The sequence below is a fragment of the Empidonax traillii genome, unplaced genomic scaffold (assembly GCF_003031625.1).
Source record: "Empidonax traillii isolate 1590-97213 ecotype Southwest subspecies unplaced genomic scaffold, ASM303162v1 scaffold162:size863265, whole genome shotgun sequence".
NCBI lineage: Eukaryota > Metazoa > Chordata > Aves > Passeriformes > Tyrannidae > Empidonax > Empidonax traillii.
This window is the reverse complement of record NW_020955355.1, coordinates 149980-164000: the sequence shown is the minus strand read 5'-3', so window position 1 is coordinate 164000 and position 14021 is coordinate 149980. Positions and strand designations below refer to the sequence as shown.

Here is a 14021-nt window from a genome sequence, read left to right as displayed (position 1 = left end):
ATGTGCTTGCTTTTGTGGTGTTTGGAAATGTTCATTTAAACCCAAAAATACTCATTGCTTTAGTTTTTTTTAAACATTCACTTTGATATTTGCTCTTACAATTATGATCCACTAGTTGACTTCATCCATCTATTATGGATTTTTTCATGATTTCTATTTTCTTTTTTGCAGGTAAAATAAAGTACTCGGAAAGAGTCTATGATGCTTGTATGGAAGCTTTTGATTGTCTCCCTCTTGCTGCTCTCCTAAATCAACAGTTTCTTTGTGTTCATGGTGGACTTTCACCAGAAATTAATACACTAGATGACATTAGGAGAGTGAGTATTTTGTGTATTTGGAAATAAGTGGAAATAGAGATATTTACATGATGCTATACGAAGTCATCTTTTCGAAGTTGTCATTATATTGTTTTCTGTTGTTGTCTCTCGTGGAAGTGTAAATCAGGAACTGAAATGTAGTCTAGGCAGTATCGTAATTAAAAACTCATGGATTATTAGTACATTTTCCATTAGTAGACCTCATTGGGACAGCTGGGACTGTTACAAAACACACACAAAAAAACTCCCTCGAAAATGCCTGAGACAGGTAGTATGTATAAAGAGCTTCAGTCAAAATAATACTTTCTAGATAAGAGCCAGTGTTCTCATAGCTTTCAGGAGAAAACTTATATAAATTAATTGTAGTTTTTAAATTGTTTGCTATACCAAATGTCATGTTTCAGTTATTCTCAAATGTCTTTGAAGAATTTTTTTTATTGTCTTAGTCATGTGGATTTTAGGTTTGACAGAATGAGACATGGCAGTATTTAATAGAAATTCAGATTTCTGTTTGAAATGGCAAATTTGGTAGGCATTTGAGTAACAGTTGTAGAGTACTTCTCACTATGGTAAATGTTCTGAGTGTATCAGTAAGACATATGAAAGCAAGTTTTTAAAGTTATACACTGGAAACACTAAACAGTGATGTGCAATTTAAAGAGAAGAGGACTGTGATGACATGAGATACCTGTTTCTAACAACGTGGATGGACTGCTGATGTCAGGTGGATATTTTATTGGATGGGAATTTTCAAACTCAGTTGCTTTCCTTTTTGCATATTCCTTTTTGATTTATTTTAATTAACTTAGCTGACATCTTGACTGCTGCATTTGAAAATCAAAACCATTCCTGTTATGATTAGTAACAGCTGAAATGTAGTTGATTTTAGCTTAAAACATAAATAGATGGTTATAAGAAAGCTTTGGGAATATAGGTAAGGATGGAAGAAAAAAAGTTGTTTATCCTCACATGGAAGAAGGTACGTGGAGACCTATTATAAAAGCCATGTAAATGTCAGAGAGAAGGTAAAAGTATGTTCCTAATTTGTTTCTATAATATGCTAATATTGACAGCCCATTTGTCCTTTTATCTTCATGTATTGTATTTCTCATTTTCCTAGCATTTTCTCCTTTACTTGTGCTCCATTTTTCTTTTTTACCTCTTCCTCTCCTCAGAGTTATAGGCTATCCAGTTGAATCTCATTTCCGAATTTACTGTATTTTGTTCACTTGGTTTTTTTTGTACTGATTGGACCATTCCAAAGGCTGGACTGTCAGTTATTTCCCTTACAGATACTACATTGCCAAGCAGAGTGATGTGAGAGGAGAATAAAGTGGTAGAAACAGAGAGGGAAGCGTATTTACAAGATCAGTGGTGTAAATGTGAAAGTGTACTGAGGCACAGCGCATTGCTGGAGCAAATACTGACGTGTGCAGAAATCCACGTGCATTGTGCAGAGAAAGAGAAGTAAGAGAGCAAAGCGACCAAATGGTGCCATTCTGACAATGCCTTAACGCTGCTCACATTACAGATGAAAGGCAGCATGGTCAAGGCTTTTTTGGAAAGTAGTGTAAAGGAAACATATTTTGGAAAGCCACTGTCATGACAGGATTGCCATTCATTTTTCTGTTAGTCTCAGTCTCGCAACTAGTCTTGTTTCAAAGTGTCGAGTCATCTGACCTGTTCTTTCATATGTGCTTCGACAACGTTCAAGGTTACATTAGGGTAAAACGCAAGCTTGTATGTTTATATGTATATATACATGAAAATCTGCATTTTATTTTGTTCTGATAAAAAACATGTTTATAAATGTAAGGCAGTGTTAATAGAACTGTTCCTTGGGCCTTTTTTGTTTTTTAAAGTATCCTCTGGTAACTTGGAAAAGGCACTATGCATGAGTTGGCAGCAGCTTCAATAGCTGCATTAGAGCTTGGCATGCACTTATATTCTAAATGTACTTAAATAGGTGATGTGAAATGCTCCTTTTATATCTAGGAAACTATCAAATGCTTGGGGTACAAGTGTGGTGTGTCAGATTACTTCTTTAAACAGTCAAGACAAGCCTTCTGCTTTATTAGCAGAAGTTCTTACTAAGGAGAGGTCTTCACTGCAAGCATGTGTAGGCATACTCACCTGGCATAAGGGAAATCCCAGCTCTCTAAACAATATAGGAATCACCTAAGAAAAAAAGACAAATTCTGTTCAGGTGCAGTTTCTTCTGGATGAAGTCTTTTGTCAGTATTACTGACTTTCAGGATGGTGATAAAACCATAGAAATTAAATTATTATTTTTCCTGTCATAAACTTACTTCCAGAAGAGGACAACTATCATACTAGCCATGACAGTGAATCCTAACCAGAAAGGTTGCCGTGGGTGTTTCTTATTTCGGGGAAAATGGAATTTTGTGAAACTTGCAGTAGTCTGATTTTTATTCTCTGAATGTGACATAAATATTCTGATTGTTTTGGTAAAGAGTGTCTCTTTTAGGCACTTGTCCATCACCTTACAGATGCTGTTCCGTTGATTTCATTTACACTGCCAAGGAACAAAATTCCAGGATTTTGATTTTCAAGCTTAGTATTTTACAAGGAGGGAAATGTCCAGATAAGATTATGGTGACTAAAGAAGAGAGACAAAAAATTTTCTTCCTCATTTACAACAGACAGTCATTCTTCTGTTTAGCTCGTGGTGATACTAAGACTTGGTCAGCAAAGTGCCTTGAAATATATGGCAGCACTACTGGGAATCTGTGTTTATAATACCTTACTTCCTTTCTGTGGTCTGCTGAAATCTCCTTTTGTTTAGTAACACATCAGATGACAGCCACACTTCACTGGCCTTCACATTGTTCTTCAGGCTTTATGATGTGATAGTTCTCAGGAAAATTAGGACAGATTAATTAAAACTGGTATCTGTATGTGAAACTTCCGTGAAGGTCTTTTGCCTCAAAAGTGAAGTTGTTTCAATTTGCTGTACCTTAATCCACCTCTAAGGTTTTGGTACTCATCAATATGAACATACATGTGGAGGTATAATGTACTTCAGTTTAATAGCCCTGACTGCATAATAGCTATAAATTAATTTAAATATCTCACAGTATATTAAATAATATACTACCTATTTCTGTTTAAATACCAGGTGTATTGATTCTTATTCTTGAATAAAATTGTCTTTGTTACCTTAATCATATTTAGAAATACATTAAGCTTATTTGTACTGGGATTGTTTTACCATAGTCGAAGAACAGTCAGAAATATTAATTAGTAACAAATGTTTTGAATTGACTCATGTCCTTTGTTAACTTCCTTGCTGTGCCAATACAAAAAAACCCTTAAGTTGATTATTCTGATTTGATATGTGCAGTCTGGGTTGAGTAGCTTGCAGTGACATTTCCTTAAATTTTGACATGTCTTGAGAACCATAGTAGACTGTCTAATGAAGGAGACATTGATTTGGTGTGTATGTAAGTGTATTTATCTTTTACACACTGACTTTACTTCAAGAAATGCCTTCACTGTTGTTTCAATGCTATGGGAAAGTAGTTTGAGAGAGGGGCACATTAATTGCTGCCAAAGCTTTTTATTTATAATGTCTCTATACATTTGGCCAAAGTCATAAGGAAAATCCTTGACGACTAACTAAAATAAAAATCTTAAAAATGTTTTCTAGACTTTCAGCCTTCTGTATTGCAGGAAACATCAATCGGCAAACAGTTGAAACTTCCTTGTATGAATGCTTCTCTTAGCTTCTGGACCCAAATTTATTGCTGGAGGTTTAGAAACTTGATGGTTTAATCTACAGAAATTCAGGTACTTGCAGAAGTTGATGGACTGACTTCTTCAATCTGGAAGAAATACTCCATACCGGGTTTATCATCCAGTGTGGGCAATGTTAAACCACAGGATTTTTAATATTGAATAAATTCCGACAACGACTTCAGTTAATACCTGCCTTACCATTATCTGGCAGGAATTTGTAAAGATCTGGACCTCTCCACTTATGTTACAGGTGGCAGCCTCGGGAGCTCTGATTTTCCAGGGCATGAGAGAGCTTGGCACTACTGCTGGTTCCATATTTGAATGGATTCCTATGGACCGTTAGACTCAAATTCACCAGGTGCTCACCAAACCTTCCTTCGAACCTGTCATGAAGAGTTAAGTGTTCTCTAGTACCATCAAAATCATCTTCTTTGGTATGGGAAGTGAAGTGAGATAAATGCACTGTCCATCAAAGAACCGTTCCTACATTTCTTGGATAAAATCATCTTGTGAACAAACTCCAGCTACATAAAGATCAAATCAACTTTACATTGAATCTGGGATATCTAATTTCATTTCTGGGACATCAGAGATTGCCTGTTACTTACTTAAGCAGGGTATTTTCCTTTTACATTAACAAATGCACTGTCCTCCTCACTTCTGCCCCTTTTGACTGTGGTTACTAGAAAAGTTGCAGGCTGCTAAAACAGGTGTTTCAAGTGGAAATCAGTAAAGAAGCAGCAAGAGAAAACGCAGACATCTCCCAAAATGCTTATGGCCCATTACATCAGGGCTAGAGCTGAAAAATAAAGCTTGTATGAAAGAAATCTTAAGACAGCTGAGCTTAGTCACATCTTCATTGCATTGTTAAACAGTCCATTATGGAGACGGGTGTTCCAGGGTGGTTCGTTTTTCTTTTGGTGGTTTTTTTTTTGGATTTCTTTTGGTAATATATATTTAGTCTCTTCTAGTCGGTGCTAATTATTCATGCTTTTCCTTCATAGTTCCTGTTTTCTGTACTGTTTCTCTTTGCTAATTCCTGGTAGTCTCTCCAGATTGGTAGATGTGGCATGTGCATGAAAAAGGACCATTTTGTTCCTTGTCTGTAACTTGACCTGTATTACACATATCCATCAGTCTGGAATTTATCTCCCTTCTTTTTACAACTAATAAATCTTATTGCTCTTAACAGGTTTGGTTCTTTTGGCATGCCTCTGCCTTATTTCATGAGGAGGAGAGAAAAAAATATACAGAAACTACTTCTCTTTGATATGGTTGGGATTTATTCTAAAAATGCTTGGTATTGATGGATATGTAGTTTAACAAATGTGTAGAACTTACTGATTTAATATTCAAAGAGTCTTTGTGCTGTTGCCTTCTGTTAAACAGTTAGATAGATTCAAAGAACCTCCAGCATTTGGACCAATGTGTGACTTACTGTGGTCAGATCCGTCAGAAGATTTTGGAAATGAAAACTCACAAGAGCATTTCAGTCACAATACAGTCAGAGGATGCTCATACTTTTATAGGTAAGAGTATGCTGTGATCTCATTGGGTGTTTAATACTGATTCTTGCTGCATATTTTAAGAGAATTTCTTTTACTCAAAATTGTTTTTATTTCACAGCTATCCAGCAGTTTGTGAATTTTTGCAAAATAATAATTTGTTGTCAATCATTAGAGCACATGAAGCACAAGATGCAGGGTAAGTACTTCGTGTCTTTCAAGGAATTCATGGTGTAAAATAAAAATTAATTGCTTATTTACTGTAAGATGTAAAATAATCTGTTTGGTTTTGCAGTTATAGAATGTACAGGAAAAGTCAAACTACAGGGTTCCCATCATTAATAACAATTTTTTCAGCACCTAATTACCTGGATGTCTACAATAATAAAGGTAAGAACTTATTATTAATACTTGTTTTTAATAATAAAGTTGTCTAACTAGATAATCTTTTATCAACAACTTTTTACCAGGTAAGAAATTAAAGGACAAAAAAAATGTAGTAATGAAAGTTATATTATGAAGAAGATAATGTACCATAAATGACAATCTCTTATAAAAGTACCTTGAAGCACAAGTTGAGGTCAACATTTCCTTTGTAAAAGTTGTTGCTATTTAGTTCTTTTGAATGTATCATCTGGTGTTTTGCAGTCAAGCAGAGTTTTCCAGTGCTATGAGTTTTCATTCCTCTAGTTGTCTTTAGCTGGTGAACTAAGCAAGGAAGGGAGGAAGCATTGATCAGGAGCCTGTGCATAAGGTAGTTTGTGTTGTGTATTGTGGCACCTGGGAGTCTTAATTGTGATGATAATTCTATAATGGTCCTGTATGGGAAATCAAGAAAGAGCAAGTAGGAATCAAAATACTAATTACCGTTGGAAATATTATTAAGGAGGTATAAAACAAGGAATTCATTTTTGTCCATCCTCTACTAAGATAAAGTTGAACAGGAGAAGCACGTTTAATAGTGTGAAGAATTACAGAATTGCAGAGAAGAACTTAGCTGTGAACTAATATTATTCATAGATAAGAACAAAATTCAAGAACAGAAATCAAAAATAAAGCCTGCTGAAATTAAAATATGGTATTTAAGTAAGGCATTTCAAGTAGGTGATGAATGAATGATCTCCAAATGTTAAAATAGTGTTCCTTTGAAACCAAGACCTTTTTTTTTTTTCTTAAATATATTGCATTTTCTTCCACCCACCTCCATAGAACCACCACCCAGCCCATACCACTTCTGTAGGGTGAATAACTATATACAGGAAAATGTGGGCTGTTGTTACTTGCACTGATTGCAAAGCAAAGGGGAAGTAAAAATAGCTTCAAGTGGCTATTTAGGTTTTTTCACTATCTCTATGGATACCGTGTTCATAGAATCCTTTTTCACCTCATTCCCAGTGGAATGCAAGTACAAGTATGGAAAAATGCAATCAATGTTTATTTAGCTTTAGAATGCTTCTGGTTTTCTGTTGTATTTCTTTGTGCTTCCCCTTCTCCCTCACCTTCTATGGTTTTACTCCAGACTTACAATATGGGAAGACACATATTAAGAATAAAACATATTAAGAATCTGCATGTACTGGATATACTGCTGTTCTGAGTTAGGGTTTTGTTGAAGTTGATGAAGTTATACCTTTTCAGGACCTTTAAAAATCTTTGTTCACTATAGACCTGTAATAGGATAGTGCAGAACTATATTGACATGTAAGAGTGCCTTAAACTGCAACATATGCAGTAAAAATCCAAAGCTCTCCATTAGAAATCTATCCTTTAAATACTTGAAAGAAAGAGAGCGGAGTATATCTGCGATTATTTAGTCTATGGTATAAATAGAGCTAAAACAAGACTCTGACTTTACATATGTGGTGTTTACAAGTTTTAAACATTCTTTTCAAAATGTCTGAATTTTATTTTAGCTGCTGTATTAAAATATGAAAACAATGTGATGAATATTCGTCAGTTCAATTGTTCTCCTCATCCTTACTGGCTACCAAATTTTATGGACGTTTTCACATGGTCTTTGCCATTTGTTGGAGAAAAAGGTAAGCAGATGTTACACATTAACTAATATCTTTCCTATTTCTCCCAGGTTGATGTCGGGAAGATTTTTTTTTTTTTAAATATATTTACCAAAGAGAGATTAATTGCATTATTGTGTTGTTTTCTTCACCTGTTTCAGTCAAGGTAGTTAGAACTGCATCTAATATAGCAAAGGTGTTAACATAAATCATGATTTCCATTGAGGGTGCATATCTGCATATAAAATTTTAACTTTCCTATATAGATTGACCTTCATTAAGGATAACTTTTTCAGTTATAATTTTTTCTTGTAAAAAAGATAATTTAGCCCAGATCCTCCTTTTTTTTTTTTTTTTTCCCTCTAGAGTTGATAACTGAATCTAGGACACTGGGGCCCCAAGTAGTCCTCACTTGAAAAGCAATGAGGTTAGAGGCTATTTGGGTCTGTTTAAAATCCTTCTACAAAAGAACTGTTCTTTTTATAAGAAGAGATCTGGAGAGCTCTTTTAATTTCTTTGAAAAGTATTCTTATAGTTATATATTTACAGTTGGGTAAACATAGAATTCTACATTTATGTTGTCTTTAGTAAACAGTTTAATGCAAATAATTTAGATACTTTTTACTGTGGTTAACCCGCTCAACAATTTTTTTAATATTTAAATGAAGGGACCTGACATTTGAAAGGAGATTTTTGTTTATATCTCTCTTGCCTGATAATGCAGTACATAATATTTTCAACAGCAAAGGGATATCCTGTGTATTTTGCTTTTGTTGTGATGCTGGTAATGACACCCAGCAACTTATTTAGCGGTACTTGAGCGTCTCATTGACCTGCTGTCTGCTTCAGACTGCTGGAGTCCTGTCGTTTGCCTTGCCTTTGGACAAATACACATGTCCACGTATGATGAAGGACTATATAATAATGTCAATAATGTCTGGTCTGCACTGAACAGATCAAAATCATGATAATTTGGTTGGGCTTTTTTTGTTCTTTTCATTACAGTAGGGAGTAATTCCTTCCCAAGAATAAGAATATCACCATAGTAGATAATACAGGGATTGTATGAATTAGTAATTAATTGTATGAATTAGTAATTAATTGTATGAATTAGTATGAATTAATAGTGAATAAATGTAGGCAGCAATTTACAGTGTTTTTAAGAACCAAGCTGTACTTCTGGATAGGTTTCTGAACACTCTATGTGGAGGAAATGTTTGAATGTTTTAAGAAAGAGTCTGATCCATGTGGGAAAGATTGAGTGGCAGAATAAGGAGGAGTCCTGGAGAAAGAAAATACACAAACTTGTCTCAAAAAGCTTGTATCCACTATGTTGATATTTTTAAGGGGAGTTTGAAAAGAGATGTAATTTGCACCACATTTATATTCTAATATTTTCCTGCTTGAGCACTTTTGCTACCTGCCTGCAGGTGCCAAGAATGGAACAGTTTTCTCAATTCGAGCCTGAATTTGAGCAGTGAACATTTTTCATTTTTTACTAAAGTTTGCATAAAAACTAGTTCAAATACTTATGCTAACATAAAACTACTATTTTACAAGAAGAACTCCTTGTAAGACAGGAGAGGAAGTTCTGCTGTGTTCTTTGATTGTTAGCTTGTGTCATTTTAGCTGCTTATTTTTCTGAGCTTTTTAAATTCTGTGACAGCGCACATCAAGAAAAACACTGTTTTTGAAACCACACTGCTGAGCAATGGCTACGGTGAGGGAAGTTCATTCACTAGAGCTGCTGGTGACTTACTGTATCTTGTGTGCATGGAAATACTTTAAAATCTATGTGGAATGAATTAAAGTTTATTTTTTTCCTGTACAGTAACAGAAATGTTGGTGAATGTTTTGAGCATTTGCTCTGATGATGAACTGATGACAGAGGGAGAAGATCAATTTGACGGTAGGGATTATTACTTTAAGATATATAAATCTTCTTAATGGTAGTACCTTGTGAACAATAGTTAACTTAGACTGGTGTATTATTGCCTGGAGTTGGAAGAAAATTGCCTTCAAATTTTTCTTTAGATAATGATGCTTTGGGGAACCAGAGAAGGGAATTGTGATTGAGTTTGGGATCAAGAAGCAGTAATGGCAACCTTTGCAAATATTCATATCTGATTTCTATTTAAAACTTCTTGTGAAAAATTCTCATAATTTCTTGGCACTTAAGATTTGAAACATACTAACTTACCTTTCTAATATTTAGAATAAATTTATTATAAGACACTTAATCATTGCTCTTCAATAAAGAGTTGATGTAGGTGAAAGTCAGATATAATATTTTTTTATGCCAAAGTATTATACATAAAGTATGAAATGCAAGTTTGTCTTGGTGTTTGAGTTTAAAGCATAAAAGTTAAAGGACAATTTGTGTTATGTACATTATATAATGTGTATTCGTGTACTGAATTACAACATCTTTCTGTCTCTTAAACTGAGATACAGTAGATTAAGGAGGTGTTTGTTGCATGATGATTAAGAAGCAAAATTAACATGAAGACCTAGTGTATCACGCTTTGTTGGTTTTTTTACAGTAGTGCCTAATGTCACACCTAAAAGTTTCTCAGACTTGCTCCATTTTATCCAACAACAGAACTGTTTTTGTGGATTTTTTGTTGTTGGAGAGGAGAAAGGGAAGTTGCAGCAGCCTTTGAGGAACATTTGATAACTCCTGTGTTCAAATTGGATATCAGGGTGGTGTTGTGCTAAGAAGCTGTGTGTTTTACTTTGGAATGCTTTGGTTCTCAGCCACTTGAACTTTGCTGTTATTTAGGTTGTTGTCAGAAATGTGAAAACTTAAAAAAAGTCTCAAATGTTATCCCGCAAACAGTCGATTTCTGTCTTTTATTCAAGTAATCCTACTAAGTCAACTACAGAAAGCAGTTGTAGAGCAGGGTTAGGTGGTATTCTGAGGCGTTGAGATTTATGTTTGCAAGAATAGTTGTTTGTCAGATGATTGCATATGACCTGTCTGTAGTACAGTAGTTGCAGTTTCCTAATTTGAATTATTTTATTCTTCTGTCTCCTTTAACAATTTCTTTGCTTGATGCATCTCTTATGCCACCTAGGTACTGTCTACGCTTTATCTTTCTATGTGAATGGATTTTTTTTAACTATTGGCTTTCAAATTTCCACTTGTTTATCATCAAATTTTAAAATATACTCAACAATTCCACTTCTTGTTTGACGAATGCATTTTTAAGTGTTGCAGTTTTCCATTTTATTTTTTTCACATTTCTTCTCCATTCCTTCTTTATTACCACTGCCAAGTTAAATATCTTTATTTTTTTTTTGTCTCACTCACCTTTTTCTCCATCGTTCACTTCCTTTTTTTCTGGACTCTCCATCTGAAGAGCGACTCATATATGGCAATAAAAAAGGTACAGACCAGACAGAGTAGGAATGTTTTGAAATATGACTTCACAGAACCTGACAGTACAAGTATTAATGAGACAATACCTTTCTGTTGAGAGACATATGTAGTATTTTATGATTATTAATCTTTTTAATGGGATGGTTCTAAAGACTTGTGTATTTTGTTATCAGAAGTCATATTCCAAGACATCTGTCTTTCTGTGCATGAAGTTTTTTCCTCCTTTCTTCCATTCCTTTTTTTTTTTTTTGTAGAATTTCATTCTTTTACCTATTTCTAAAATTTTATCTTTGGTCCTGCATGTGTAGGGAGCTTTCAGTTGTCCGTCCTGCTCTTTAATACTTTCCTCATGAGCCGTTTTTTTAAGGTTGTGCATGGAATGTGTTTATACAATGTTCCAAAAACTGGTTTGTGTAGTACTTTTAGTTTCCTTAACTGAGATGTCGAAAAGGTACTTTTTGATTCTGTGTGCTATTTTGAAGATTCAAAATGTAAAAAGAAGCCTACTAACTTAAATTCATGGTCTATCACGAGTTTTTCAGAAATCCCAGGGTAGATAGTTTTGTACAGAAAAATTCTTCTGACCATTACTTACCTAATAATCAGTTTGTTCTCTGTGGAAATTTGTCAGTTTCAGAGAATATTTCTAATACTTGGGAATGCATTAGATTATAGACACGTTTCCAGAGTTTATGTGAACTCTTTGGGGCATAATAGTATCAGCATTTCAGCATTTGTTTCTTGTGCCGCTGTTGGAAGTAAGAAATGGGAGAGTTCTTTGTCATATCTCCTCTAATCTCGGGTGTAATCAGGACATTCTGCAAGCCATGTCTTCTTACTGTGTTCTCTGTAGTACCCAGGATTCAGTGGCCACGTTAGTGCAGTGCTGCAGCCTGGAGTGATGCATTTGGCCTTTTGCCTTGGCTGTGTTGATTCTGGAGGGCTGGGGCAATGAGAGATCATGGTGAAAAAACCAAACAAACCTAAATGAAACCAAAACACCTAAACTACCCCAAAGCAACCTTTCTCCTTTCAAGGCATAGGGACCTTGCTGAGTTAGATCCAGGCACTGGCACTGCCTGAAATCTTTCCAGCCTGCATGTTACACCCTGTAAATAGATGTAGGTAGGAGCAAAATTGAGGAACTTACAGGGAAAGATTAATGGTTCCTCAGTTAGCCCTGACCTTTTCAAAAACACTGGAAAAATAACCTTCTCATTCTAGATTCTGAAACTGCTACTCAACAGTATTCAAAGAGAAAAAGTAAAGACTTCTAGAACTTTAAAAGTTAAAATTGCAAGGAAATTATTTTCAGTAAAAGTTGAATGTTTCAGCCTATCCTACTCAAAGTTTTTCCTGAGCCACCTGTTTTGTCCTTTTTTTAGTTTGATGTCTTCAGTTTCTCAAAGTTTTAACGTCTGTAAAAAACTGTATTCAGTAGTTCCTGGTTTTTTCATTTCGTTTCAATGGATTGGCAGATATTTGTCATACCCCGAGATTTTTCCACTGTGATCTTCCCTAAGGTTGTCTCTTGCTCCCTTTTTTTCTTTGTCACTACTACACATTTTCCATCTTGTGTGGTTTTGATGTTGTTTGACCTTATATGCTTTATCTTTTTAATTTATTTGGTTTGGCGTTTTGGGTGGGAAGGTTACCCATTCCTGTGGACGGAAGGCCTTGTGTTGTTGCAGCTGTGGTCTGAGAAGTGTGAGTGTTGTGCTGGAGTGTGTGTCCTCTCCTGGGGAAGCTCCATACTAGTGAGCAGGGATGGAAAAAAGCTTCTTCCACAGCTCCTCTTTTTTGAATTCAAGTAGGTGAATTTGTGGATGTGCAGCTTTCCTCTACCCACTTCTGTGATCCTCTCTTCTAAGTTCTTGGAAATTAATATAAATTTAGAAATTTTTTATAAATATATAAATTTATAAAAAAGTAAAAAGTTGGCAACTTTTTATTGAGTATCTTTGTCCTGGGACTGAACAACAGTGACATATGGAAGATCTGGAATACCTAACAGAGCTGTGTGAATGTTCACTTTTGGTCCCCTATGGTTGAATTCACAGTAGGACTGAGTTACTCTTACCTTGGTGTCATTAACACTCTCCTTCCCCAATGGCTGAGGAGAAATAAGGATTTGCTTTTGATACCTCCTTATCTGCCTTTACTATTTTCATGGAATTGAGAAGTCAGCAAAGGGAAAGGAAGATCCAAGGGGAAGGGTGATCCTGAAATTACCTCAATTGGCTAGAGCCTGCTGCTGATAATGCCAGGGTGTGGGTTTGATCCCTGTATGGGCTATTCACTTAAGAATTGACTTGATGACCCTTGCTGGGTCCCTTCCAACTTAAAATACTCTGTAATTCTATGACTTTCATAAATTGAAACAAAACAGCAGCATTTAGTGTTGGAGAAAAGAGGTTTTTTTCATGTCAAGGTGGCTCTCCTTCCCAAGCCTCCTTTCTGAGTTTTGTCTTCACTCTTGTCTGTCACAAATGGTAGCGCTCTGCCCTGTGGAATATGCAGTGTTTACTCCAGGTCTTTTGGTATTTGTAATTTCTGCAAATGATGCAAGCATAAGGTGATGTGGAACATAGGTGGTAAGGGAGGTACCAGTGCAATTCTTTACCATTTTATTTTCTCTCTTTTTTTTTCTTTTCTTATCGAGTTTTCTTTTGGGTATTTGACATAAAAACAAGGAAACAACTGTTTTCTCTCTGACAGCTGTGTAACAATTAGAAACTCTTTATGTTTTGTGGCTTTAATATCTCTTTGGCTTCTACATTGGGCTGCATGCCTACATCTTGATATATATATATACAGATGTCAGTACTAAGAATTTAAACTCTAAAATTTAGGCCAATGAGTTACAGTAGTTACTACAGTGTAGTGATGGTAATTTAGATGCTTAGTAGCTTTGGGAAATCACTGTGAACATCCTACACTTTTTTGTGTGTGTTTTTTGGACACAGAGGTGGTGGTGGTTTTGGTGGCATTCTGAAGCCGTAATTTCATAACTTCATGCCCTTAAGTGTTTGGGTACTGACCT

The 14021-nt window shown here is 35.2% G+C and overlaps 1 protein-coding gene across 8 annotated transcripts in view; it reads left to right on the top strand.

The window, feature by feature from the left end:
• The window catches only part of PPP3CB (protein phosphatase 3 catalytic subunit beta), a 48463-nt gene that overhangs the window by 17562 nt on the left and 16880 nt on the right, over window positions 1–14021 (top strand). For 4 of the 8 annotated variants that reach the window (XR_003571375.1, XM_027885151.1, XM_027885148.1 and 1 more), the window contains exons 5-11: window positions 172–317; window positions 5466–5605; window positions 5703–5780; window positions 5877–5971; window positions 7495–7620; window positions 9428–9505; window positions 10959–10985. Coding sequence is in view for 7 of the 8 variants with exons in the window: in XM_027885151.1 (XP_027740952.1) it covers window positions 172–317; window positions 5466–5605; window positions 5703–5780; window positions 5877–5971; window positions 7495–7620; window positions 9428–9505; window positions 10959–10985 (690 nt within the window). In the remaining variant the exon portion in view is untranslated. The remainder of the gene's footprint in view (window positions 1–171; window positions 318–5465; window positions 5606–5702; window positions 5781–5876; window positions 5972–7494; window positions 7621–9427; window positions 9506–10958; window positions 10986–14021) is intronic. The other 4 variants (XM_027885150.1, XM_027885147.1, XM_027885149.1 and 1 more) reach the window with 1 other exon arrangement.